General features: G+C 45.6%; 1 protein-coding gene across 1 annotated transcript in view; it reads right to left on the reverse strand.

The window, feature by feature from the left end:
* Window positions 1-421: 421 nt before the first annotated feature.
* TRIM35 (tripartite motif containing 35) overlaps window positions 422-26,275 on the reverse strand; it is a 28,109-nt gene continuing 2,255 nt past the window's right edge. Inside the window, exons 2-6 of the mRNA XM_054499817.1 lie at window positions 13,916-14,011; window positions 9,528-9,758; window positions 5,679-5,701; window positions 4,685-4,803; window positions 422-3,651 (exon numbers count right to left, since the gene is read on the reverse strand). Of these exons, the coding sequence (XP_054355792.1) occupies window positions 3,074-3,651; window positions 4,685-4,803; window positions 5,679-5,701; window positions 9,528-9,758; window positions 13,916-14,011 (1,047 nt within the window). The 3' untranslated portion in view covers window positions 422-3,073. The remainder of the gene's footprint in view (window positions 3,652-4,684; window positions 4,804-5,678; window positions 5,702-9,527; window positions 9,759-13,915; window positions 14,012-26,275) is intronic.

Genomic DNA, 26,275 nt, shown 5'->3' on the forward strand with positions numbered 1-26,275 from the left:
CTCCGGGTATAAAGGCAGAGCACAGTGACAACATGCCCTGAGAGCTGCCCTGGAGAAATGCACTGCAGTGGGTTGGAAATGGGGTCCCTCCAGGTGACGGGAACATGAACGATGGTGCATGTGGAATGGATGCAAAAGTGGGAGAAACTGGAGAACGGGGGCCTTCCCAGGGAGCTGCTGCTTTGAGCCTGGACACAGTAATGAGAAGGAGAGTGACAGAGGGTGAGTGGAAGGCAAGGGCAGGAGAGGGGCTTCAGGGAAGAATTAATGAACTCATGGACTAGGGCTTCCTGCCAACAGAACAACTGCTCCATCCCTGAGCCAAAACCCAGAACTTACATGGACCTAAGGGCAGTATCAAAAGTGCGATTTCTAGGATACATGTACAACAAAAGAAAAAATAAATAAAAACTGGACATCATCAAAATTAAAAGCTTTAGTATTTCAAAGGACATCATCAAGGAAATGAAACAGCTCACAGAGAAAAATGTTATAATCATATACCAGTCAAAGGGACTTGTGCCAGGCTATAAAAGGACTCTTAGAACTCAATAATGAAAAGACAAATAACCCAATTAAAAAATGAGCAAGTGATCTAAAGATAGCTGTCCTAAGAAGATATGCAAATGGCCAATAAGCTCATGAAAAGATGCTCAATATCATTCGCCATCAGGGAAATGCAAACCAAAATCACAATGAGATGCCGCATTACCCCTACTAGGATGGCGAAGTTAAAAGATAGATAATAAAAAGCACTGAGGTATGTGGAGTCATCAGAACCCTCATGCCCTGTTGATGGGATAGAAGATTGTGTCACCACACTGGAAAACAGTTTGGGAGTCCCTTAAGGGTTCAACAGAGTTCCCATACGATCCAGCAAATCTGCTCCCAGGCATATACCAAAGAGAAATGAAAACATATCTCCACACAAAAACTCATACACAAAAGTTCCTAGCAGCATTGTGTATAATAGTCAAGAAGTAGAAACAATCCAAATGTCCACCAATCAATGCATGATAAATAAAATGTAGTACTACCATTCCATACAATGGAATATTACCCGATGAAAAAATAAAGTTGAACACATGCTACAACATGAACTTTGCTTATAAGAACATTAAAAAGAAAATGCCAAAAGAAAAATGAGTTTTAGCTCAAATATTTTTTTAAGAGGCCTAGCCTGCTCAAATTATCCTGTTAAAAAAAAAAAAAAAAACTCTTCCCATATCTAAGGTGAAAATAAAAAACATTTTTAAAAGTTTAATATAAAGAATGAAATAATTTCAGGTCAAGTTTATTATACAGAAATTATATTAATGGGTGGGATAAATACTTTACAGGAGAGGGTCACACTCTCAGATGCTTTGGCTCCCAAAGGGCTTGGAGCTTTTGTGAGGCTGAGCATCTTCCAACCAGGTGCATGCACTGTTTGCCAACATCCTCGCCACGCCCAATCCAGCCCCTTCACACACTGACATCGCCTACCTGGGCCCTCCTTGTGGCCGTAAGTTTTATCTAACCAGTGTACACAACATATTTATAACCAATTAATAGGTGTGAGTCATGATTTGTTTAAAATGTCAGCTTTTGTGAACTGAAGGGGATGGGCAGAAGGCAAGATGCTGTTCTTGGTCAGGAATGTGACCCAGATTTTAACACTGCTCCTAGGAAAAAAAAATATTTCCTTTTATGATGTCACTTCCTGGAACATGATGACGATTAAAAACTCTCTTCAGATATGTGGGAGAAAAAACAAGCCCAGGGAAAAGTCTGCAGGCATGGTGGAGGAAGAAATTAGGGATGAAATCGCAAGTAGCAGAGCAAGCATGACCAGGCTGAAGTCAGCAGAGACAAGAGGGCAGCGAGGCCCAGCCTCCTCTTCCCTCTCCCACAGCGTTTAGGGCCACGTCCATGGCGCCACCCCTCTCCTTTCTTCCCAACTGAAAAGGGTGCCCTCTTTCCTTCCTTTCTGCAGACGCTGATGAGAATTAACCGGAGGAATTTCCTCCACAGCAGCTATAACAGGACATCCTCATCCAGTCCTCCTATCTCATTTCCTGGTGGGGAAACGGGCCTGGCAAGGAAATAGGCCAAAACCATGATTTAAAAAATGTTGTGTTTAAGTGCTCTGGAACCCTGTGTTCAGAAGAAATTGTGCAAGGATAGATCAATCAGAGCTGATCTGATGGAGACAGGGGATCCAGCCACACAGAGGCCTTGCATTAACTGTATTTCCTGTACTCTTGATGCTCTGGTATCTGGGGCCTCGCTGACCTGGACAGACTGATCCTCCCAGGCTAGCCAATCCCCCAATCCCTAGAGATGGCAAGCATCTGGCTGAAAGCATGCCTTTCCTATGGAAACCAACTAATCTGGAGCGATGGCACCAGCTGCCTCCTTCACATGGCTCTCCCAGGGCCGTCACACCCCAGGCCAACATTCACCTGTCCTGACTATCCCGGGGCCAGGTATCAGACAAAAAGGGCAGCCCCTATCCTGAGACCCACTGAAATTACTCAAGCCAGCTACCCTTAAACCTGTCTCCCCTGCTTACTCTGCCTTGCCCATTTCCTCCTGAGGAAACCAGAGGAAGTCTCTTGCCCACACATTCCCCTCCCTCCTTCCGCCTTCTGACCCACCGTGGGGCTTTCCTATGTGGCCCCTCCCCTCGGAACCCTAAGTAACAAACTCTCCTTTCCATGGCAGTCCCCTCCTCATCCAATGGCTTTACCACACCTGGATGAGATGGTTTTCAACAGGCCCATTCTAGAAGTAAACATTATTCCCAGAAATCCTGGAATGGGGATTCAGAAAATTCACATTGTGGAGGTGCCACAACTCGGGAGAGCCTGGCCAGCAAGGTGCCACCCGAATAGCTCCTGACCGTGGGCACAGAAGGGACCAAACATGGAGAGAGGCACAGTCTGGAGTCATGGAAAAGGACCAGGCGGGACAAGAGGAAGAGCCTGGCAAGGAGGCAGGGGTGCAATAGTGCCCAAGCAGTGTGGGCATTAGGAAGAGGGCAGAAAGAAAACAGTGCTGTGGCACAAGACCAGGGCAGCCCCGGGCCAGCTCAGCCATCCAGTTCTTCCTTGACACTGATGTGCAAGGGGCAGATGCGCAAAGGCTCTGGAGGCCCAGCGCCCCGCGCACCCCCCAGGTAGAAGTAGGGGCGAACCTCCCCAAAGCGGGCATGGAAGGTGTATAGGTGGCAGTGGCGCTCCGCATCATAGAAAGACAGCTCGCCCTCCTCACACTCCAGCTCCACACGCAGGCGGCGTGGGATGGCCAGGACCAGGGGCGACGTGGCTGGGTCCGAGGTCACGCAGTGGTCCCCCTCCACGCCCTGTGTGCGGCAGACATACCAGAAGCCCGAGCGTGTGTCGTGGTAGCAGCTGTGCGAGTGGCCCTCAGCACCCGAGTCCTGGCGCACACGTACCACGCCCACCCGCCAGCTCTGCAGCCCCCCAAGGGCCACCTCCCAGGCGTGCGAGCCCTGCGAGAAGACACGGGAGCCCAGCAGGCAGGGCGCCGAGGAGAAGCGTTCCGGGTTCTCCACCTGCACGCGGTAGCCGTGATTGGTGACGCTGGTGAGGTCGTCAGAGACGGAGAGCCAGCCGGCTGCGGTGTTGGGGTCAAAGCTGAAGGGTACTATGAGCAGAGGCGGAAATGGGGAATCAGCAAACCTGAGGTCCCTTAGGCCACACGTGGATATCTCCAGCCCCACAAACCAACTACTGTGTCCCACGTGGCCCCAAGTCCATGCAAGGAGTGGCCCAGGGCTGGAGCGGTGGCAGGGGTTGGGCTGTATCCCCCAGAAGATATGCAGCAGTCCCAACCCCTGGTACCTCCGAGTGTGACCTTATTTGGGAATGGGGTGGTTGTACATGTATTAGTTAAGATGAAGACTGGAGGAGGGTCCCCAATCCAATATGACCCGTGTCCTTATAATAAAGAGGAGACAGACACAGATACACAGGGGAGAATGCTGTGTGATGGTGGAGGTGAGGATCAAAGTGCTGAGGGGGAGCCAATAAGGCCAAGAATGGCCAGGAGACACCAGGAGACGGAAGAGGAAATGAAGACTCTCCTCTACAGGTTTCAGAGGGGGCCTGGTCCTGCCAACATCTGGATTTTGGATTTCTAGCCTCCAGAACTGTAAGAGAGTCAACTTCTGTCATTTTCCAGTTTGCAGTCCTTCGTTATGGCAGCCACAGGAACTCATACAGGCAGAGACTCTTAACACTCACACGACCAAGGGATGTTAGGACAGCATGGCCCATTCCCTGAGTCAGTGATATTCCTCCCTGTAAAACCAGGACACTGTGGCTCATGTGGGCTGCAGTCGCCTTGGGAGAGGCGATCCCAGATGCAGGAGGTCTTTTATCATACAAAACACAGTTCTGAATAGACAAGAAAGCCAGTTTCCCTCTCTGAAGAAGGGACCAAGTGTCAGGGCCCTGAGAGAAGGCATTCTACCGGGAGGGTTGGAGGTGTTGGGCAGACTGGAAAAGACCAGGGTACAGGAACCTGCCTGCGAGGGACTGGCAGAGGATCAGCTGAGAGAGGAGGGGAGCTCTGAGGAGGTGGGAGGTGGGCCCGGCAGAGACCAGCCCTGGTGCCTCTTTGCTAACACGAAGGGCTTCCACCCATGCTTGGGACACCTGCCTGCACCCCTGCTCACCACATTCCACAGATGCAAGCATCTTCTTCCAGACGCGGTACTGCAGGGAGCCCAGGTACTTGCAGACATCGATAAGCATGCCGGGCTGGACTGGCTCTGGCTCCATGGTGCAGAAGAGTCTGGAAAAGTACAATGGGTGTGGTGGGCAGGGCCAGAGCCATGCAACCTGGGCCAAACTGGGCCAACTGGAAACCAGCAATAGGACTCATTCCCTTCCCTCAGGCCCAAGTTTCCTGGCCACCTTCCCCAAGACAAGACTGGACTGGGCCATGATGGGAGATGGGCCAAGGCCAAAAGGGCTGCTACCTCCCTTCACCATTCAATCCGAGGGCTCACCCTGCCCCAACTAGGAGAAATACAAACAGGAGGTTCTCCAACATGGCTGCCATCCTTGCAGGCAGAAATCACACATACACATCCGGCTCACGGGATGTCTGAGTTGGAAGGGACCCTAAGAATGCTCTAGTCCAACAATCCCAAGATGTCCTCTGGCCTTTGCTTGCACACTGCCAGTGGGAAGTGAGCACAGGGAACTCATTCCCTCCAAAAGCACTCTATTCCATCTTTGGACAGCTCTGACTGGGAAACAGCTTTTCCTCATTCATCCCTGTGAACCCAACAACCATCAACACAAACCACCATGGCCTAAGGCTCTCAGAGGGAGGGGGCTGATCAAGAAAGAAGCCTGACATTGAGTGGCCCCGAGAAATGCAAGCCACGTGCAAGACAGTGTTCTCCTTCCCTGCACAGCAGGTGGGGACCCTCCACACTCAGGAGAACAACACTGCCCCAGAGCCAACTGGAACTGGATACTGTGAGAGGGCTCTCTCCACCTGGCCATTGTCCACCTCTCCCTCTAAAACCAGGGCCAGCAGCTCATATAGGCTGGTGCACCCAGCTGGCTGTTACCTGCTTGCCCCGGGGCCACTGGAGTTTGCACCCCTGGTATTTCTGCCGACTCTTCCCCTCCCCTCCACCAGCTTTGGCAACTTACCGGCGTTTTCGGCTCTTGTGTTTCTGAAAAAAAATAAAAATAAAGAATAACAACACAGAGACACAGATGTAGAGGAAATGTATACGTTTCTGACCTCAAAAGAAGTCATGCATTCCATGGATCATAAGTCTTAATAGTGTCAAGATGTTAACAATAACATCCCTGCTGTGATTTGAACATATTATCCAAAACTTCATGTGTTAAACACTGAATCCCCAATGCAACAGTGTTGGGAGATAAGGCCTAAAAAGAGGTGACTGGGTCATGAGGGCAGAGCCCTCACAAATGGATTAATATCATTATTGTGAAGTGGTTTAGTTGTCATGAGACTGAGTTGCTATAAAGCAATGAGCAACTACTCTGTCTTGCACTCATTTCCTCCTTCTGCCATGAGATGACCCACACCAAATGCCAGAGCCATCATGCTCCTGGACTTCCTGGCCTCACCCAGAACACTGAGCTGAATAAACTTGTATTGTTTTATAATTTACCCAGTCTGTGATATTCTGTCATAGCAACAGAAAACATAAGAAGAGACTCCTTAAGTTGATCTAGTGATTCAGTACAATCCCTTATCCTAGCTGGCTTCTTTGCAGAAACTAAAAAACTGATCCTAAAATTCACACGAAATTTCAAGGGACCCAGAATAGCCAAAACCACCTTGAAAAAGAAGAACATTGGAAGACTCATAATCTCCAATTTCAAGACTTACTACAAATCAACAGTAATCAAGATAGTATGGTACTAATATAAAAACAGGCGCTGAGATCAATGGAATAGAATTGAAAGTTTCCAACAAATGGTACAATGGTACTGGGAAAACTGTATGTTGACATGCAAAAAAAAAAAAAAAAAAATGAAGTTGGACTAACTCTTACTATACCATATACAAAAAAAAAACTCAAAATGCATCAAAGACCCACATGAATAGCTAAAACCGATAAAGAACTTATATCTAGACTATATAAAGAACTCTTACAACTCAACAATAAAAAGACAACCCACATTAAAAATGGGCAAAGGATCTGAATAGACATTTGTCCAAGGAAGATCTACTAATGATCAAAAAGCCCATGAAAAGATGTTCCAGGTCATTAGCCATCAGGGATGTGATGACATGCAATACACAAGGAGATCGCACTTCACACCTACAAGGATGGTTATAATTTTTAAAAAAACAAATTTTGGCAAAAATATGGAGAAACTGGAATCCACATACACTCCTGATGGGAATATAAAATGATATAGCTGCTCTGAATAGTGGCCTGGCCGTTCTTCCAATAGTTAAACCTAGAGTTACCATTTGATCCAGCAAATCTACTCCCAGACATATTTCCAAGAAAAATGAAAACATGTCCACATAAAAATTGCTACCTGAATGTTTACAGTCATATTATTCATAATAGCCAAAATAGAAACAACCCAAATGACCACTGTCTTAGTTCATTTTGTGTTGCTGTAACAAAATACCACAGACTGGGTAATTTATACACAATAGTTTATTTCACTTGTGGTTCTGAAGCTGGGAAGTCCAAGAGCATGGCACCAGCATCTGATGAGAGCCCCCATGCTGTGTCATCCCATGGCAGAAGGAAGAAGGGCAAGAGACCACACATAAGACCAGGAGCAAGAGAGCAAGAGGGGCCCAAACTCACTTTTATAACAAGCCCACTCTCTCAATAACTAACCCACTCTGCCAGTAACAACATTAACCCATTCATGAGGGCTCTCATGACCCAATCACTTCTTATTAGGCTCCACCACGCAACACTGTTGCATTGGGGATTAAGTTTGTAACACATAAATTTTGGGGAACATATTTAAACCACAGCAACCACCAACTGATAAATCAATAAATAAAATGTAATATAGCCATGTGCAACGTAACGATGTTTCAGTCAACAAGGAACCACATATATGACTATGGTCCCATGAGATTATATCACTGTATTTTTACTGTACTTTTTCTATGTTTAGATACACAAATACTTAATAGTGGGCTCCAGTTGCCTACAGTATTCAGTACAGCAACATGCTGTACAGGTCTGTAGCCTAGGAGCAAAAGGCTATTCCATATAATCTAGGTGTGCAGTAGGCTACACCATGTAGGCTTGTGTAAGCACACTCCATGACATTTGCATAATGAAGAAACTGCCTAATAATACATTTCTCAGAACATATCCCCATCACTAAGCAGTGCATGATTGTATATCTATGCCATGGAATATTATTTGGCCATAAAAAAGAATGAAGTACTGATAGATGCTACAACATGAATGATGTTTCAAAATATGCTGACTGAAAGAAGGCAGTCACAAAAGGTTACATGTTATATAATTCCATGCATTTGAAATGTCTAGAATAGGTAAATCTATATAGATAGTATGTAGATTAGGGGTTGCCAGGGGCTGCTAATTCTAGTAATTACCACTCTGTTAGACTCAATTTAGGTAGCAGTTTTTATGTGGGAGGAGGAACTGGGGAGTGACAGCTAAAGCAGGGCTGCTTTTGGAGGCATGAAATGTTCTAAAATTGTCTTGATGGTTGCACAACTCTGTATATACTAAAAATCACTGAGTGGTACGTTTTAAATGGGTGAATTGTTTAGCATGTAAATTATAATTCAATAAAGTTGTTAATAAAAAATAAAAAGGAGTCACAAACCAAAATCATCCGTGAAAGCACCCTGGGTACTGGGCAGATAATACTCCCAATTCCCTAAACAGAATCCTCAAGACACACAGCTTTTAGATCCCACAAAATGATTTTTCTTTTTCTTTTTTTTTTTTCTTCATTTTTCTTTTTAGAGACAGCTCTGAACACAGAATGATCTCATAATCAGGGACATTTTGGAGACAGGAGACTTCATGGTTCCAGGCTTTGAGTGAGGTGGAAAACTCCTAAAGGACCCACCCAGGAGATGACACTGCCCGAACAGATAACTGTCCCTGTCGCCTCCCACTCTGATCTACAGCGACACCCCTTCCACAGCAGTCAGCTGTTTTCCAGGTACAGGAGACACCTCTCCACCCTGGCCAGTTTACAGACCAGCTTTCAAGCCCAGAAATTTCCCTGTAGGAAATTTGTAAGGACCAATGGCTCATGGGGAGGAAATAAATCAATACAAGGAAGAAAAAATGAATAATATTGTTTTTTTTTAAAGAGAGAATGGAATCATCCTTTTCTTAAGAAGACAGAAAGCCAAGGCATTATATTTAAATAAAAAATTTAAATACGTGAATGTTTTTAAAAGAATTCATTTTGTTAAAAGGTAGAGACAGGAAAAAAACGAGAGTAAGAGAGAGGGCAAGAGAAAGGAAGAAAGAAGAGACAGGAGCTGGGCACAGTGGTGCGCCGTAGTCCAAGTACCTGGGAGGCCAAGGTGGAAGCATCACTTGAGGCCAGGGATTCAAGACCAGCTTGGGCAACATAGTGAGACCCCCTCACCCCTACCTGACTGTTAAATGAAAAACATTAGCTGGGCATGGTGGCTCGTGCCTGTAGTCCCAGCTACTCAGGAGGCTAAGGAGAGAGGATCACTTGAGCCCATAACTTTGAGGTTACACTGAGCTATAATCACCCACTGTACTCCAGCCTGGGTGACAGAGCAAGACCCTGTCTCTAAAAAAAAGAAGAGTGAGGAAGAAATAAGAGGGTTTCAAGGAACTCCGCCCTGATAAGTCTTTTTAGTTTCATGACACAAGCAGAGCAGGTCACTTGTGAGCTCCTCCAGGCCAATACCCAGGAAGCTCCAGGTAGATGAGGTTGGCCAGGGCTGGTGGGCTATGGCTCCCAGCTGGTCCCGGAACATCTGGCCCTGTCACTGAATCCAGACGCTGAGCTCCTTACCATGAGAAAAGAAACGTCGTCCTCCTTCATCTCCATCTGCAGTCGCTCGATCTCATGTGCCAGCACCTCTGTCTCCTCTGTGAGCTGCTTCATCTTCTCATCGGCCAGAAGTTGCTTCTGCCTTGTCTCCTCGGCCATGGCATCCAGAATGGCCTGCTCCTCCACTCTCAAGAACTCGCGAAGCTTATCAAACTCCTGCCGGATCCGGCCTTCCAGCCATGCAGCCTCCACCTACAGAAGACAGCAGGAGGGATTCAGGGGTCAGATGTGGAGAGAACATCCATAGCCCAGCAACTTTCCCATTTTTAGCAAAGGAACTTTATGTTCAAATAAATCATGTATAGAACCCCTACAGATAAAATATCAACATAATAGTTTATAAGCACAAATTTCTAAGTTCAGATTTCAAATGGGAAAGTCCAACAACCTAATACTAGATTGTTTTGACAGGGTTTTTAAAAATAAAATCAGAGCTTATATAGACGGCAACTGTAGTACTATAATCTCATCTACATACAATGTTCAGTTCCTTCTTTAGGTTGCACCATAACAAGGGAAGTCCTGAATCATAGAAATGAATGGCTACAAATAGCAATGATTTTTTTTTAAGTATTTACCTTCCAATCTTAGGACTTAAAATTTGTCTGATCCAGAGGCTTTACCAAAAGAGCAGTAGGAAGCATTCATTTTAAAACAATCATTAAAATAATATACACACTCCAAATCACAACCACAAAAAGTTTGTTTTTTTTTTTTCTTTTTGAGACTGAGTCTCGCTCTTTCACCTAGGCTGGAGTGCAGTGGTGTGATCTTGGCTCACTGCAACCTCTGCCTCCTGGGTTCAAGCAATTTTCCCTGCCTCAGCCTCCAAAATAGCTGGGACTACAGGCAGACGCCACCACGCCCAGCTAATTTTTGTATTTTTTAATAGAGATGGGGTTTTGCCATGTTGGTCAGGCTAGTCTCGAACTCCTGACTTAAGATGATCCGCCCACCTCGGCCTCCCAAAGTGCTGGGATTACAAGCGTGAGCCACCGTGCCCAGCCTCACAAAAAGTTTTTTAAAAGGGAAGATAAAACCATAAATGTACTTAAAGAAAAAGCAAATAAATATTTCTCAGCTTGGAACAAGAAAGACATTCCTTGGCACAGTATGAAACTGAGAAGCCTCGAAGAAAGAATGAGATAACTGAATACACAGAAAAATAAGAGGTGTGTATGGCAACAGATTATCATAAAGTTAAAGACAAAAATACAATTCCATGGCAACTGTTAGAAAAACCATTCAAAATGTGTGCTGTGGCAATGGCAGGTTAGTAATCTCATCTTTGGAATGAAAGTTAAATATAGATGCTCCTCAACTTATGATGGGGTTACATCCCAATAAACCCATCATAAGTTGAAAAATAGTTAAGTCAAAGCAATGAATACACCTAACCTACTAAAAACATCATAGGTTAGCCTAGCCTACCTTAAACGTGCCCAGGACACTCACATTAGCCTACACTTGGGCAGAATCATCCAACACAAAGCCTATGTCATAATAAAGCACTGAGTGTCTCATGTAATTTATTGAATACTGTACTGAAGGGGAAAAACAGAATGGTTGTATGGGTACTCAAAGTACAGTTTCTACTGAATGCATATTGCTTTCGTACCACCGTAAAGTCAAAAAATCGTAAGCCAGGGACTGTTTGTATGTTTACAGCTCTGAAAATATATGAAAAGGATTCACTGAAAAAATGAAAATGGCCAAAAAAATTGAAAATGATCCACTGAAAAAGAAATGACAAACTAGGAAATATATTTGCAACATTTATGACAAACGGCTATTATTCTTAATGTACAAAGCACTCTTACAAATCCACTAAGAGAAAAGACAAATATTCCAAGGGAAAAAAAGAATGTGAATTAGCATTCACAGAAGAAGCATAAATGGCTATTATGCTTGTGAAAAGATGTACAAACTTACCAATAATCAAAGAAATGCAAATGAGGACAAACAGCATGGTTAACCTATCAGGCTGAAAAGACTGATAATGTCTGCATTGGAGAGAGTAGAATCCAGGGTGATTCTCTTTTTTTTTTTTTTTCCACATTTAAGTTCCAGGATACATGTGCAGGACATGCAGGTTTGTTACATAGGTAAATGTGCGCCATGGTGGTCTGCTGCACCTGTTAACCCATCACCTAGGTATTAAGCCCCGCATGCATTAGCTATTTATCCTGATGCTCTCCTCTCCCCAGTAATTCTTATCACACAAAAACATCAAGAACACAGCATGGCAGGAAAAACCAGCAAGTGCAAGGTCAACTCCTGCCCACTCACCATGGGTAATCACGGCCTCACTGTAAAGGAACAAACACCAGAACTTTCACTTTTCTCATCGACCTGATTAACTGAATTTAATAGAAAAAGTATTAATCAGGCTGGAATCCTAGGGGCTTCCCATGTGACCTCATTACCCTCAGCCTCAGCAAAAAAGCTCAGGACTCCGACACTCCCTGGGATGCGCAGGCAATGCCACCACACGGACAGACAGATACTCCCTAAGTATCCCCAACCCAGTCCTGTACAAGGCAAGCCAGTCATATGGCTTTAGTCACAAAAGGAAATCAAGTAAGAGAACAATGATAAAGCTACATGACTCCACCATGACTACTGGAAAAACAACTCAACAAACTCCAGCAGCAGCAGGTTCGTAATCGCTATTTGGAGTTGGAATTTCAACATGTATTTATGGCTCTGACATCAGATGACAAAATAACCTACTGAAAAAAGTGAAAACTCTCTCTCACCAGTTTGTTGGTCTATTAGACATCAGAAATGTTAATGACTTGTCTCTGTTAGGCACTTATATGCATTATCTGATCTAAATTTTTTTTTAAAAATCCTAGTAAAAGGGAATTGCCCTCTTTTTACAGAGGAGGGGATTAGCTTGGAGGGGGTTGAGGGATTTGCTGGGGAACTGGGCTTAAATTTGGAAATAGGTCTGCTTTGCGGTTACTGCCCTGGTGCCCAGTGTGTCACATAATCCTTTCTTCCACACTGTTCCACCAGCTCTGTGGCTCAGGGTAAACTCCACAGCCAGATGTTAATGAGGCTCTTTCCTGGGACTAATCCTCACCTATGGACACATGGTGGAGGGGACCGCAGGCTCCTGAGAACAGCGTCCAGCAACCTGGACCAGGCATGGCTCAGCTGTGACTAAGACGAGTCTAACAGAGTGGTAATTACTAGAAGCAACCACTTCAGAAAGCCAAAGACCAGAGCCAAGATCAACAGTCAGAAACAAGGTTGCCAATCCACACAGGACCTGGAAGAAGAGAGAGTGCCAGGCAGAACAACCAGAATGCGGACAGAGGGAGCCCATTCATTCATTTGATTAACAGTTATTGGTCACCTACCCACTTCACTCATTCAATCAACAAACATTTTTATTGGTCACCTATTGTGTGCCAAGAACTCCTCTAGATAACTGGCAATAGTGTGCCCCGTTTTCATTACATTTTGACAGGAGGGGATAAAAAGCAAATAGAAAACAAAAGGTAATTACAGGTAATGAAGTGTCATCAAGAAAATAAACCAGGAAATTATGCCATCGAGTAAAAGAGGAGGATGATCAGGAAAAGCTTCTTTAAGGGAACATCTGAGCTGAGATTTTAATGGCAAAGATGCTGGGCGTGTGTTCTGGGGAGAAGACTTAGTTTGCTTAAGGGACAGAAAGAAGGTGAGGCAGAGAAGTAAATGGGGTTGAGGATAGGCAGAGTCAGGCGATGGCCTTGGAGGCCATGGTAAGGAATCTGGGTGGTACTGAGGGTGACTGGAAGCCACTGGCAGTTTTAAGCAGAGGAGAGGCACAGCTGGTGTTTTTCTCTAAACGATCACCCCAGTCCATGGAAAGGAGAATGCACAAGAATGAAAGCATGAGGCCCAGGCAGGAGGCCCAGTGAAAGACGATGATGACCTGGACCAGAGGGTGGAGGGTTTTACAGAAATAATGTACTTTGGAGATAGGGGAATAGGACTGCTGATGGAGTGGATGTGGGAACTGAAAGAAAACAAGAAATTACATGAGTCCCAGGTCATCATTGAACACACAGGTGGCGGTGATACGATGCATGTGCCATAGTGCAGATGGTGTTGGTAGCTTTTTAAGTCACTCCTGTGGCTGCTGGCATGACCACACCTGGGTCTTTAGAGGGGCCAAGGCAGAGAAGCCACAGTCAGCATCCAGGACGTGGCTGCACAGGACCATCAGAGGTAAGGCAGCCCACCTCTACCCAGCGGGTTATGTGAGCCAAAGCCACGGCTGACACATCTTCACTCCTCCCCCCGACTGCCCTGAGTGGACCCAATCTTCCCACTTGGCCCCATCGTTCGCTCACCTGATTGTGCTTGGCGATGGCCTCGTAGGAGCGCCGCATGGCCCAGAAGGCCTTGGCCTTCTCCCGCAGCGCATGCTCCATGTTCCTGCACTTGGCCTGACGTGGGAATGAGAGAGAGGGAGAAAGACAGGTTAGGGCTGGAGGCTGGGCAGAGAGGGCAGACACATCACAGTTACAACTGGGACTCCACTTCAACACAAGTGTAACTCAACTGCATTTGCCGAACCCCATCCACGCCAAGTGCTCTGGGCACAAATGGTAAGTAGGGTCCTGATCCTGAATCAGGGATAAAGGGCCTGCAGACATCCTCTAGCCCAGCCTGGTACAGACTGGGAGATGGGGCTGAGAAGAAGCAAGCTGCTCTCTCTCATGTTGGTCACAGCACAGGCCAGAAGAGTGTCCCATGTGGGCCAAAAGCTGGTTCATGCTGGGTCTGAATCCCTGAGCTGTGTGGACAACTGCAGAGAGTGTGGTCACAGGTTCCCTTTGCAATTTCCTAAACTGAATGGGTCTGCAATCTCTAACGTGAGGCGACTGACAACGGGGGTGGAGCCAGTCATTTCCCACGGGGTTCAGTTGCCTCCCATGAGGCCTTACCTCAACATGCCCAACATGCCCCTCCATACCCCTCCTGTATCCTGACATTCTAACACTGCTTGTATCGCACGGAATACTTTAATCAGCAGGCACAAATACTTTTTCTTTAGTAGTTTTTGTTTCTTAAACTTTAATGATTATTTCTTATGTCCTTGGACAACTTGAAGAACCACTAGAGTGTTTTAGGTTGGATTCCTGCCTCTTGTATCTTAGGCCTATCACTTTTTCTCCCTCATTATCCTTTTCGATCTACATTCTCAGAAAGCTTCTCAAGTTTTTTCTTAAGAAAAATAATTCAAATAATTATAAATGGTTATCATTTATTCAGCACTTACTCTGTGCCAGGGACTACACCAATTACTTGAGAAATTATGTCATTTAATCATTACTTCTCCCTAGTAGATAAGTTATATTATTGGCCCCATTTATAGATGAGAAAGTGAGGCACAGAAGGGAAATGACCAGCCCAAGGGCACACAGCTAGTATGTGGAAGGACGTGAACCTGGACAGCTACGGAGGCAGCTGCCGAGACAGCACCCAGTGATCCCTCCCTCCTGTGAGATGAGAGTGTTTTAAGCTGCTAAATGTTGGGGTGACTGGTTATGCAGCAACAAATTATACAGATGTGTCCCCCAAAGCCTCATTCCCATCTGGACCCGATTTAGATGACAAATCTGGACTTTGGGCTGATGCTATAAAGCGATGAGATGTTTGGGGAGCTTGGGAGAGGGCCAGTGCATTTTGCATGTGGGAGGGACATGACTCCTTATGGGGCAAAGGGCAGATTCAGGCAGGCAGCCTCTAAAGTGGCCCCAATGACCCTCGCCTCCCGGTACTCATGCCCTTGTGAAATCCCCTCCTCTGTGGGCTAGTGACTTGCTTCTAACCAAAAGAATGTGGCAAGTGATACTAAGTCACCTCTGAGGTTAGGTGACAAAGGCTGTGCACACCCTGCCTTGCTCTCTCTAGCTTGCTCACTGGGATGGTAGCCAGCTGCCCATGTGGTAATTTGCCCTGGGAGTGATGGCTGGGGCAAGAAACTGAGAGTGGCTTCTGACCTACAGCCAGTGAGGGACTCAGGCTCTCAGGCCAACAGCCCGTGAAGACCTGAATCCTGCCAACAACTACACATGTGAGTGTAAATAAGGATCCTGCCCTAGCTGAGCCTTCAGATGAGACCACAGCTCCGTACCTACAGCCCCTCATGACAGACCTTGAGGCAGAGGCACCTAGAGCTAAGGCAGGCCCAATTCCTGACGCACAGAAAATCAAAGATAATAAATGTTTGTTTTAAGGCACTAAGTTTTGGGCAATTTGCTAGGAAATAGAGAACTAGCCCATTGGTTAGAACTAGCCCACAGAACCCTGACTGCAGCCCCTCATGAGACACCTTGAGGCAGAGGCACCCAGAGCTAAGGCAGGCCCAATTCCTAACCCAAAGAAACTCAAAGATAATTAATGTTTGTTTTAAGGCACTAAGTTTTGGGGCAATTTGCTAGGAAATAGAGAACTAGCCCATTGGTCCCACTCAGTAGCCCATTCCTTTAAGTCTTACACTACAGAAAACAAAATGGTTACTGATTTCATTTTCTGTAGTTCTGTTTTATTTTCAACTCATTTTGATCTTTTCATCTTAAGTGACAATATTTAAGATTTTTAAACGTTGTTTTCTGTAGTATATCATCTCTAATTTGCATGAGTGCCCCCACGAAATCACTGAAATGTCATTCTAATGTTTTATTTTATACAATGAGATTTTTGATACAAAATCATGTAATAGAGTTCAAAAGGAAAATTTAGTGATTTGCCAAATTAGTTAAGTGACAGGAGTGAAGCAGCTGTCCATACGCATTACCCAAAGGTGTGCAGGCCCCAAAACAACACAGTTCAGCCCCTGCCCTTCAACCCTGGCCCTTAGGAATTTATGGGACAATAAGGATGGGAAGGGGATAGTCCCTTGATCTTCTCAAACTTTTCAATCACTTAGAGAGTTCTGGTTTCCTTCAGAAAAGACCAATCCTAAAATGGCCCTTCTCTGAGATGTCAGCTGATGAGACTAACCAACAATTATATTACTATTGCTAGCAAGCAGTTACTATTAAGCATGCACTAGACACAAGGCACTAAATTATGCACTTTACAAACATTCTATTTAATTCAATTATTTAATTCGAATTCTCCCTATAAGGTTAAGCACTGTGAGTCCCATTATACAGAGGATCAAGTTAGACCCAGAGGAGGTAACCCTCTTGTACATGTCTCCTGGGGACACATGGGAACTCGTTTCTCCATAATATATTCCTGGGGATAAAACTGCTGGGCCACCAGATGTGTCTTCACTTTAGTAGGTAATGCCAAACTGTTTTCCAAAGCAGTGGTACCAATTTTTACAGCAAGAGCAATGTTAATAGAAAATGTTTATTGACCACTTCGATGTTTATTTTTAAGTACTCAGTAAAGTACTGTCCATTTTTCCATTGCGTTGCCTGCCATTTTCCTAACTGGTTTGTGGGAATTTATTATACATACACAATGTATGTCCTTGATTAGTTAGAGGTGTAATGGATATTTTCTACTTCATCATTTATCTTTCCTAATTGAAATATGGCCAAATTTATTAGTCTTTTCCTTTCGGATTAGTACACTAGTTTTAAGAAACACCTCCCTACAATGAGATCACAAAAACAACTGTATTATTTCCTCAAAGCTTTATAGCTTTGTATTATTATTGTACAGCTCTGTATTATTTTCTCAAAGCTTTATAGCTTTCCTTTCACATTTAGGTCTGATGCGGATACCTGGAGTTTATTTTTGTACATAGTGTGACCAGGTAGCTCATTGACTCAGCACCATTGTTTAAAAAGACCATCACTGCTCACTGGTCTACAGAGCCACCTCTGTCTTAAATCAAACACAGATCTGTTTCTTGGTTCTCTCCATATGTTTCTCTGGCCCATCTCTTTATCCTTGTGCCGACATCACACAGCCATAATTTCTGTAGCTGTAAAAAAAAAAAAGAGGATTTCTGATAGGTTTCTCTTCAAGAATGTCTTGGCAATTTTTGGCCCTTTGAGGGTCATATAAATTTTAGAATCTGTGAAGTTGCATAAAAATAATCATGTTGAGATTTAGATTAGTACAATATTGTCTCTATAGATCAATTTGGGGAAAACTGAAAGGCTTAAATACTGACTCTACTAATCCACGAACATAATATATGTCACCAGTTACTTAATGTTCTTTGATAGCTCTCAATGAAGTATATTTTTCCCTATCAGAGTTTTGCATATCTTTTGTTAATTTCTTCCCAGATATCTTATTTTTTATATTATTGTAAACATATTTTTAAATTTAAAAAACCCAAAACAGTGTCCCCCTCTGTCACCGAGGCTGCAGTGCAGTAGTAGTGCAATCATAGCTCACTGCAGCCTCTTGTGCTCAAGTGATCCTCCCACCACCTCAGCCTCCCAAGTAGCTGGGACTACAAGCATACACCACCACACCTGGCTAATTTGTTTTAACTTTTTATAGAGACAGGCCAGACTATGTTGTGCAAGCTGGTCTGAAACTCCTAGGCTCAAACGATCCTCCTGCCTTAGCCTCCCAAAGTGCTGGGATTACAGGTGTAAAACTCCATGCCTATATTTTATTTTCTATTTGCTAGTGATACATAGAAATACAACTGGTTTTGCACCTTGATTTTGGATTCAGCATTCACCTAAACTTATTAATACTCATGATTTCACTGTAGAATCTTTATTTTCTACACATAGAAATCTCAGTGCAAAAATATGCAACCATATTATCTACACATGCTAGTTTTGCTTCCCTTCTTTCCAAACCTTACATCTTTTATTTATAATTCTCAGCTTACTTCATTGACAAGGCTATCCTGCACAAAACTGAATAGAGTTGGTCATAATGGGCATTCCTGTCTTTTTCTCGATCTCAATAAGAAAGCTTTCAATGTGTTGCCATTAAATGTGATATTTGCTCTAAGTTTTTTTGCTAGATATCCTTAATCAAACTAATAAAATTCCTTCCATTCCTAGTTTCCTGTTTTTTTATCACAAAAAGATAGTAAATTTTATCAAATGTTTTTTCACTGAGTGAGATAATTATATTAAGCAACACAGAATTAAGTTTCGTTTTCTTATTCCGTCAGATCAACTTTTCATTTAACTGGAGCATTTAACACATAATTACCGATATGTTTGCATTTAAATCTGCCACCTTGTTCTCAGCTATTTGTCTTGCTTATTCTATTTTTCATCTTCTTCCTTTCCTTTTTTAAAATTTACTACACATTTTTTATTCCATTTTCCCCTTCTGTCCATCTAGTGGTTAACCTAGGAAATATGACATGCAAGAAGTGTGAATTTGAATGCATCTAAACAATATTATTTTGTTTGCTTTTGGTATTAATTTTAACCCTAAATATGCTTGGATTACAAATAGAACTACCACTCATGGGGCCTGCCTGTAGCCCAAGGAGCACATGAATGAGCAGAGATGGGCAGTAGCAGGGGCCCACGACAGATCTGGAGCATCCCCCAGCCCAAGCTCAGGAGAGCAAACAAGCTTCGATGTTAGCATCACATTATAACATTAAAGATTTTATTTTAATTTAATTTAATTTTATTTTATTTTATTTTTTTGAGATGGAGTCTCACTCTTGCAGTCCAGGCTAGAGTGTAGTGGCGCAATTTTGGCTCACTGCAACCTCTGTCTCCCAGATTCAAGTAATTCTCTTGCCTCAGCCTCCCAAGTAGCTGGGATTACAAGTGCCTGCCACCGTGCCCAGCTAATTTTTGTATTTTTAGTAGAGACAGGGTTTCACCATGTTGGCCAGGCTGGTCTTGAACTCCTGATCTCAGGTGATCTGCCCGCCTTGGCCTCCCAAAGTGCTGGGATTACAGGTGTGAGCCCCCGCATCCGGCCTACGTTAAAGATTAGTTATAAACACACATAAAATAGGTTTTTATTCATACTAAAGGATCCAGAATGTGATCATACAGACTACATAATTTCCCAAAAATGACAAGTTGATTCCTTAAGCAACAAATTTCAATTGCATATTGAAGACCTTAAGCACTTTACAAAATCAGGTTACCCACAATTTTCATTAATAGGACAGGTGCTCTGTGGTATAGCTGGAAGCAGGAAGGTAGGGGCGAGGGAAAAAATGAGTATCACTGCACAAGATATTCACAGCCCCTTTGCAAGGACTTACCGAAGTGCTAGAGTTGCATTTAAAACCAGCTCTGTCTGGCCCCAGCCAGGTTTTGTCTTGTGAGACTCGATACACACTGTTGCTCTGCCTGGTTCCCACCTGCTTCCTTCCCCCAACTAACCCAACATCACCTTGAAAACTCGGTTCTAATACCCCTCATTTCCTCCAGGAAGCCCCCTGATCTTGCCAGCTCAGGTTCCATTCCAGGGCCTCACAGCACCCTGGCCACCTCTGTCTCAGCACTCACTATCCAGGGTAATAGCTTCTCTTTCCTGAGGGCAAGTCTTAACCTCCAGGTCCTCTCTACCTCGCATAGTGGTGCTCGGTACACTTCTGCAGAAGGAATGCTTGCTCTGCAAGGTGAGAGACTTTGTTTTGTCCCCTGCATGTCCAATTCCCTGCACAAAGTAGATGTTCAGTTAACCACCTGCCCAGTCAACGAGTACATGGAATGCCTGTGTTTTTTCTGCTATACCACCTTGCCTCCTGGACTGAAGATTAGGAGGGCTGGTTTGGAGCCTTGTCTTTGTCACTACTCACTGGTGAGTTGGTAAAAAGTTCCTTCTTTCTTCGGCTATCAGGCTCCTCACCTTAAAAATGAAGGCAGAGAAGTCTCTACAGTCTCTCAAATTTCACCATTTGTTTTCAGGCAGATTGATGTAGCAGCCAAGAGTTCTGGCACCTGGCTGTCCAGGTTCAAATCCCAGCACTTCCACCTAGTAGCAGGTGATCTTGAACATATTCCTTCACTTCTCTGCACCTCCATTTCCTCATCTGGATAAGAGGGATAAAAAATACTACCAAGCTCAAAGGACTGCTGTGAGGACTCCACGAATCAATCCCTGTAAGATGCTCACATGAGAGTGGCAGGCACATGCTGTGCATTCCGCATAGCTCTTAAGTGCCACCTACATGCCAGGTAACCTAACTCTCCTGCTGAATATGATCCAGGTTTCATAAATGAACAGCAAAAATGCATGGAGCTTTCTTATGCAACTCCAACTCAGTCTCCTAGATCTGTCTTTCCCCTTTGTGTTCAGACCTCGTTCCAAAGCAGGTGTCTGCCATGGAGCCCACTGCTGGAGGCCATCACTCAGGAGCCTCAGCATGCAGGGTCTAGTGAGACACCCCCCACTGCCCCCCACTTCCAATACCACTGTGCACAGGCCTGGACAAGCAAGCAACAAACAATGTCCTCTGGTGCAACCGAAGAGCTGGTAAGTCCTCACCTAAAAGCTGGGGATCAGGATGGAGGTGAGTGGTTAGGAAATGGGGAAAAGCATTGGAAGGGGGAAGACCTGGAATGTGGCTTAAGAGGTATCGAGAGTACCCTCAGGTTAGATCCAGCCAGATGGACTCTAAGATGTTGACGCCAGAAGGGGAGAGAGGGCAGGAGCTGGGACAGGGAGAGGCTGGTGGCAAAGAATGCTCATCATGCCAGTCCTGCAGGATGGATAAGACAAGGGCCTGGACAAGGCAGCTCAGCACAGGGCTGCTGTTGAAGATGCAAGCTGGAGAGTGCTGGACTGGGAGGCAGGAAACCTGAGCTCTGATCCTAGAACTTTATTTATTTATTTATTTATTTATTTAAGAGACAGGGTCTCACACTGTTGCCCAGGCTGGAGTGCAGTGGCCCAGTCATAGCTCACTGCAGCCTCGAATGCCCAGCCTCAAGCAATCCTCCCATCTCAGCCCCTCGAGTAGCTGGGACTACAGGTATGTGCAACCACACCCAGCTAATTTTTTTCTGCTTTGGTGCAGGATCTTGAACTCCTGGCCTCAAGCAATCCTCCTGCTTCAGCCTCCGCAAGCACTGGGATTACAGGCACGAAACACACTGGCCTTGATCCACTTCTCATTACTGAGATGTAACCATTTCCTCACAGATGTAACCATTCCGTCACAATGGAATGACACACGGTCTGTGTCTGAGGATGTTTTCATTTAATGGTAACCTAAACCAAACCTAAGACAATCCTACTCCAAGTCACAACATAAACAGCTCTGACACATGCTTTCAGTTCACAACTTCAGCACCAGCATTCGTATTTTATTTTATTTTCTTTTTTTTTTTTTTTTTTTTTTTGAGACAGAGTCTTGCTCTGTTGTCCAGGATAGAGGGCAGTGGCATGATCTCGGCTCACTGCAACCTCCATCTCCCGGGTTTAAGCGATTCTCCTGCCTCAGCCTCCCAAGTAGCTGGGATTACAGGTACCTGCCACCATGCCTGGTTAATTTTTGCATTTTTAGTAGAGATGGGGTTTCACCATACTGGCCAGGCTGGTCTCGAACTCCTGACCTCGTGATCTGCCCGCCTTGGCCTCCCAAAGTGCTGGGATTACAGGCATAAGCCACCACGCCTGACCACCATTCGTATTTTCTTAACAGCTTATTTGATATCAAGACATACGACTTTCATCGTCTTGTCCTGATGTGGAAAGAAGAGAAATACACATAGCAGGTAAAGAATGTGCCTGACCCAAATGAAGGCCAATCCCGTAACAAGAAAGCTCCAGAGCTCTTCACAGAAATTTGGGTGGATTAAGAAGTCACTTGGAACAGAGTAATGGGAGAATCAGAAGTATCTTGGCCAGGAGTAGAGATTTTGTTCCACCAAAATAAAACTTTAGAATTAATATTTTAAGTGGAATGTTATTGATTATAGTTTTATATTCAATCTGTTCACTTCCTTTGGTTTTATTGCTTATATGTGGCGTGAGCAAGTGCTATTTATACCAGGTTTGCGTTCGTATGCATGTAAATAGTAACATAATTTAACTCTCACTGCAGGACTATTTTTTCCTTTAAGAATGCATACTTGTTCAAGTTTGAGAAACGCCACACTAGGATTTCTGAAGGTCCTTCTAAGCACTGTTCCTTGTTACAGTTCTGCTGAAAGCATGATGCCAGGCTCCCAAATCTCATCAGTCCTTCCATCATGCACCACTGCACCTACGACAAAAATCCCAGCTCCTTAGCAGGGCCCTCTGTGTCCTGTGGGATCTGTACTGCAGTCCCTCGTCCCCACGTGAAACATCTCTCAGTCACTGCACACCCCCACGCTGTGCCCCGCCGCCACACCCCCGCCACACACACACACTGCTTGCCGCCCCTCAATCAGCTCCTCTCAGCGAAATCACTTCCTTGGAGACTCCTTCCCACGCCCCACCAAACAAGAGCAGCCTCCCTCTTACAATCTCCCACCACATCCTGTACTGTCCTTCACAGGAACGTCGAGCTGAAACTATGTAATTATTAGTGAGATGATACAACCACGCCCACAAAGGCAAGGTCTAGGACTGTCCGGTCCTGTCCTGGACACGCAGTACTGGCACACAACCAGTACCTTCTGCCATCCCTGACAGAGGTCAACTCAAACCCCTAACACACAGTCAGCTGCCCACTGAAGTCTGAGATGAGAGAAACCTCTCTCAAAGTCCAGGACCAGTGTGTGAACTGAACAAGGCTCCAGGTGATCTTTAGAGCTACTTGCTCTGTGACTTTGAACAAGTTTCTTACCCTCTCTATGATTCTATCATTGTCTATAAAATGGGGATAATAGTACCTAACTGTAGCAAGCTGAATAATTATTTCCCCCAAAAGATGTCCCCATTCTAATCCCCAGAATCTAGTATGGCAAAAGGGACTGTGCAGATGATTAAATTAAGGATCTTGCTGTGGGGAGGTTATCCTGGATTACCTGGGTGGGCCCAATGTCATCACAGGGTCCTTATGAGAGGGAGGTAGTAGAATTGGTCAGAGGGAGGTAGTAGAACTGGTCAAAGAAGTCAAAGTGACAACGGACGCAGAATGGAATGACACACTTCAGAGCTGGAAGAAAGGGCCTCTGCAAGCTGGAGAAGGCAAGGAAATAAATTCTCCCTGGAGCCTCCAAAAGGAATGTAGCCCTACAGACACCTCGATTTTAGGACTTCTGACCTCCAGAACCATAAGAGAACAAACTTGTGCTATTTTAAACCACCACATTTATTACGCAGTAACAGGAAACACAGGACCTGAAAATAAGTTTTTGTGAGCATTAAATTTGTTGACGTGTGAACACTGAAAAGCATCTAGCACACAGTGAGCACTGAAATGTGTTAGCTGGGATGATTTTGACTTTGCTGTTCCTCACATGGTTAGCAAAGTAATCTTTTTCTAAAACACACATCCCATCACAAACTCCCCTGTTTAGAATCTTTCAGAGCTCCCCACAGCACACAATGGAAAACCCCCTCAGCAAGGCACACAGCTTCTTACCCAGTCCCTTCTTACCAAGTGGTGGAGGGAATCTTCCCATACCGCTCCCCCATAACCACCTACCTTGAATCACACAGAACTACATCTTGTCTATTGACTGTCTATGCCCCCTGCTCAAATAAGAATTCCACGAAGCTAAGAAGAGGCCACAGCACACAACAGCCATCAGTACCCATTTGTCTAGTAAATGAGTGATTTGCACCCTGCATCAGGCTGACCACACTTGGCTCTCATTCTTCTCAGATCCATTTGGGACTAGACTACTCAGCCCCTGACATCATCCTGAGTGTCCACTATTGACACCATCATTCTTCTGCTAAAACCCCCAGCTGCTCTTCACAGCAAGGGTGAGCCACAGGCCTCCTGGATCCTCCTGCACGTCCCTCCTCATTCTAACTACACTTAAATTCCCTCGGTGCCTGGAAAGTCAGGCTTTCCCACTTCTGGACCCTTCCAAATGCTGCTGCCTCTATCTGAAATACCCTCTTTCACCTGGCTAACACCTCCTCTTCCCTCGGGTCTCTGCTGGAAGCTCCTTGAGGCTGGAAATGGTCTATCTTGTCTCCTGCAGTATCCCTGGGACCTTGCAGTACAAGGCATCTGCTGGCGCGTGGCTCTCTGCTCTTGAATCCTGGCTTGGCCCCAGCCTGGGGGCTCTGCCTGGGTGTTCTCAGCCTTGACCCCTGCCCATCTCCTGATCAGCACCTCGGCCAGCCAAATAGGGATCAGTCATGACCTGAACCATGATCCCTCCTTTACCTGGGCCTCAGACCCCTGGCTGGCCAGCACTTATTCCAGCTGTCCCAAATCAGGATCTGCCACTTCTGCCAGTGGAAACAGGAAAAGCATTGACATGGACCCATGTTAAGCAAAAAAGATGACAGGAGTAACAGGGTTACTCATTGAGACATGCGTACTGACAGCATCCTTATGTGTCCAGAATTGATGCGTTCTTGGTCTCTCACTGACTTCAAGAATGAAGCTGCGGACCCTCGCGGTGAGTGTTACAGCTCTTAAGGTGGCACGTCTGCAGTTTGTTCCTTCTGATGTTCAGATGTGTTCGGAGTTTCTTCCTTCTGGTGGGTTCGTAGTCTCGCTGGCTCAGGAGTGAAGCTGCAGACCTTTGCGGTGAGTGTTACCGCTCTTAAGGCAGCGCGTCTGGAGTTGTTCGTTCCTCCTGGTGGGCTCGTGGTCTCACTGGGTTCAGGAGTGTAGCTGCAGATCTTCGCGGTGACTGTTACAGCTCATAAAAGCAGCGTGGCCCCAAAGAATGAGCAGTAGCAAGATTTATTGCAAAGAGCGAAGGAACAAAGCTTCCACAGTGTGGAAGGGGACCCCAGCGGGTTGCCAGTGCTGGCTCAGGCAGCCTGCTTTTATTCTCTTATCTGGCCCCACCCACATCCTGCTGATTGGTAGAGCTGAGTGGCCTGATTTGACAGGGTGCTGATTGGTGCGTTTACAATCCCTGAGCTAGATACAAAGGTTCTCCATGTCCCCATCAGATTAGCTAGATACAGAGTTTAGACACACAGGCTCTCCAAGGCCCCACCAGTGCAGCTAGATACAGAGTGTCGATTGGTGCACTCACAGACCTTGAGCTAAACACAGAGTGCCGATTGGTGTGTTTACAATCCCTGAGCTAGACATAAAGGTTCTCCAAGGCCCCACCAGGGCAGCTAGCTACAGAGTGTCGATTGGTGCACTCACAGACCTTGAGCTAAACACAGAGTGCCGATTGGTGTGTTTACAATCCCTGAGCTAGACATAAAGGTTCTCCAAGGCCCCACCAGGGCAGCTAGCTACAGTGTCGATTGGTGCACTCACAGACCTTGAGCTAAATACAGAGTGCCGATTGGTGTGTTTACAATCCCTGAGCTAGATATAAAGACTCACCACGTCCTCACCAGACTCAGGAGCCCAGCTGGCTTCACCTAGTGGATCCCGCACCGGGGCTGCAGGTTGAGCTGCCTGCCAGTCCCGCGCCGTATGCTGGCACTCCTCAGCCCTTGGGTGGTCGATGGGACTGGGTGCCATGGAGCAGGGGGCGGCGCTCGTCGGGGAGGCTCGGGCTGCACAGGAACCCACGGAGGCGAGGGAAGGCTCAGGCATGGCAGGCTGCAGTCCCGAGGCCTGCCCCGCGGGAAAGCAGCTAAGGCCCAGCGAGAAACCGAGCGCAGCGCCGGTGGGCTGGCACTGCTGGGGGACCCAGTATACCCTCCACAGCCGCTGGCCCGGGTGCTAAGTCCCTCATTGCTCGGGGCCGGCAGGG

The sequence above is a fragment of the Pongo pygmaeus genome, chromosome 7 (genome assembly GCF_028885625.2).
Source record: "Pongo pygmaeus isolate AG05252 chromosome 7, NHGRI_mPonPyg2-v2.0_pri, whole genome shotgun sequence".
Lineage (NCBI taxonomy): Eukaryota > Metazoa > Chordata > Mammalia > Primates > Hominidae > Pongo > Pongo pygmaeus.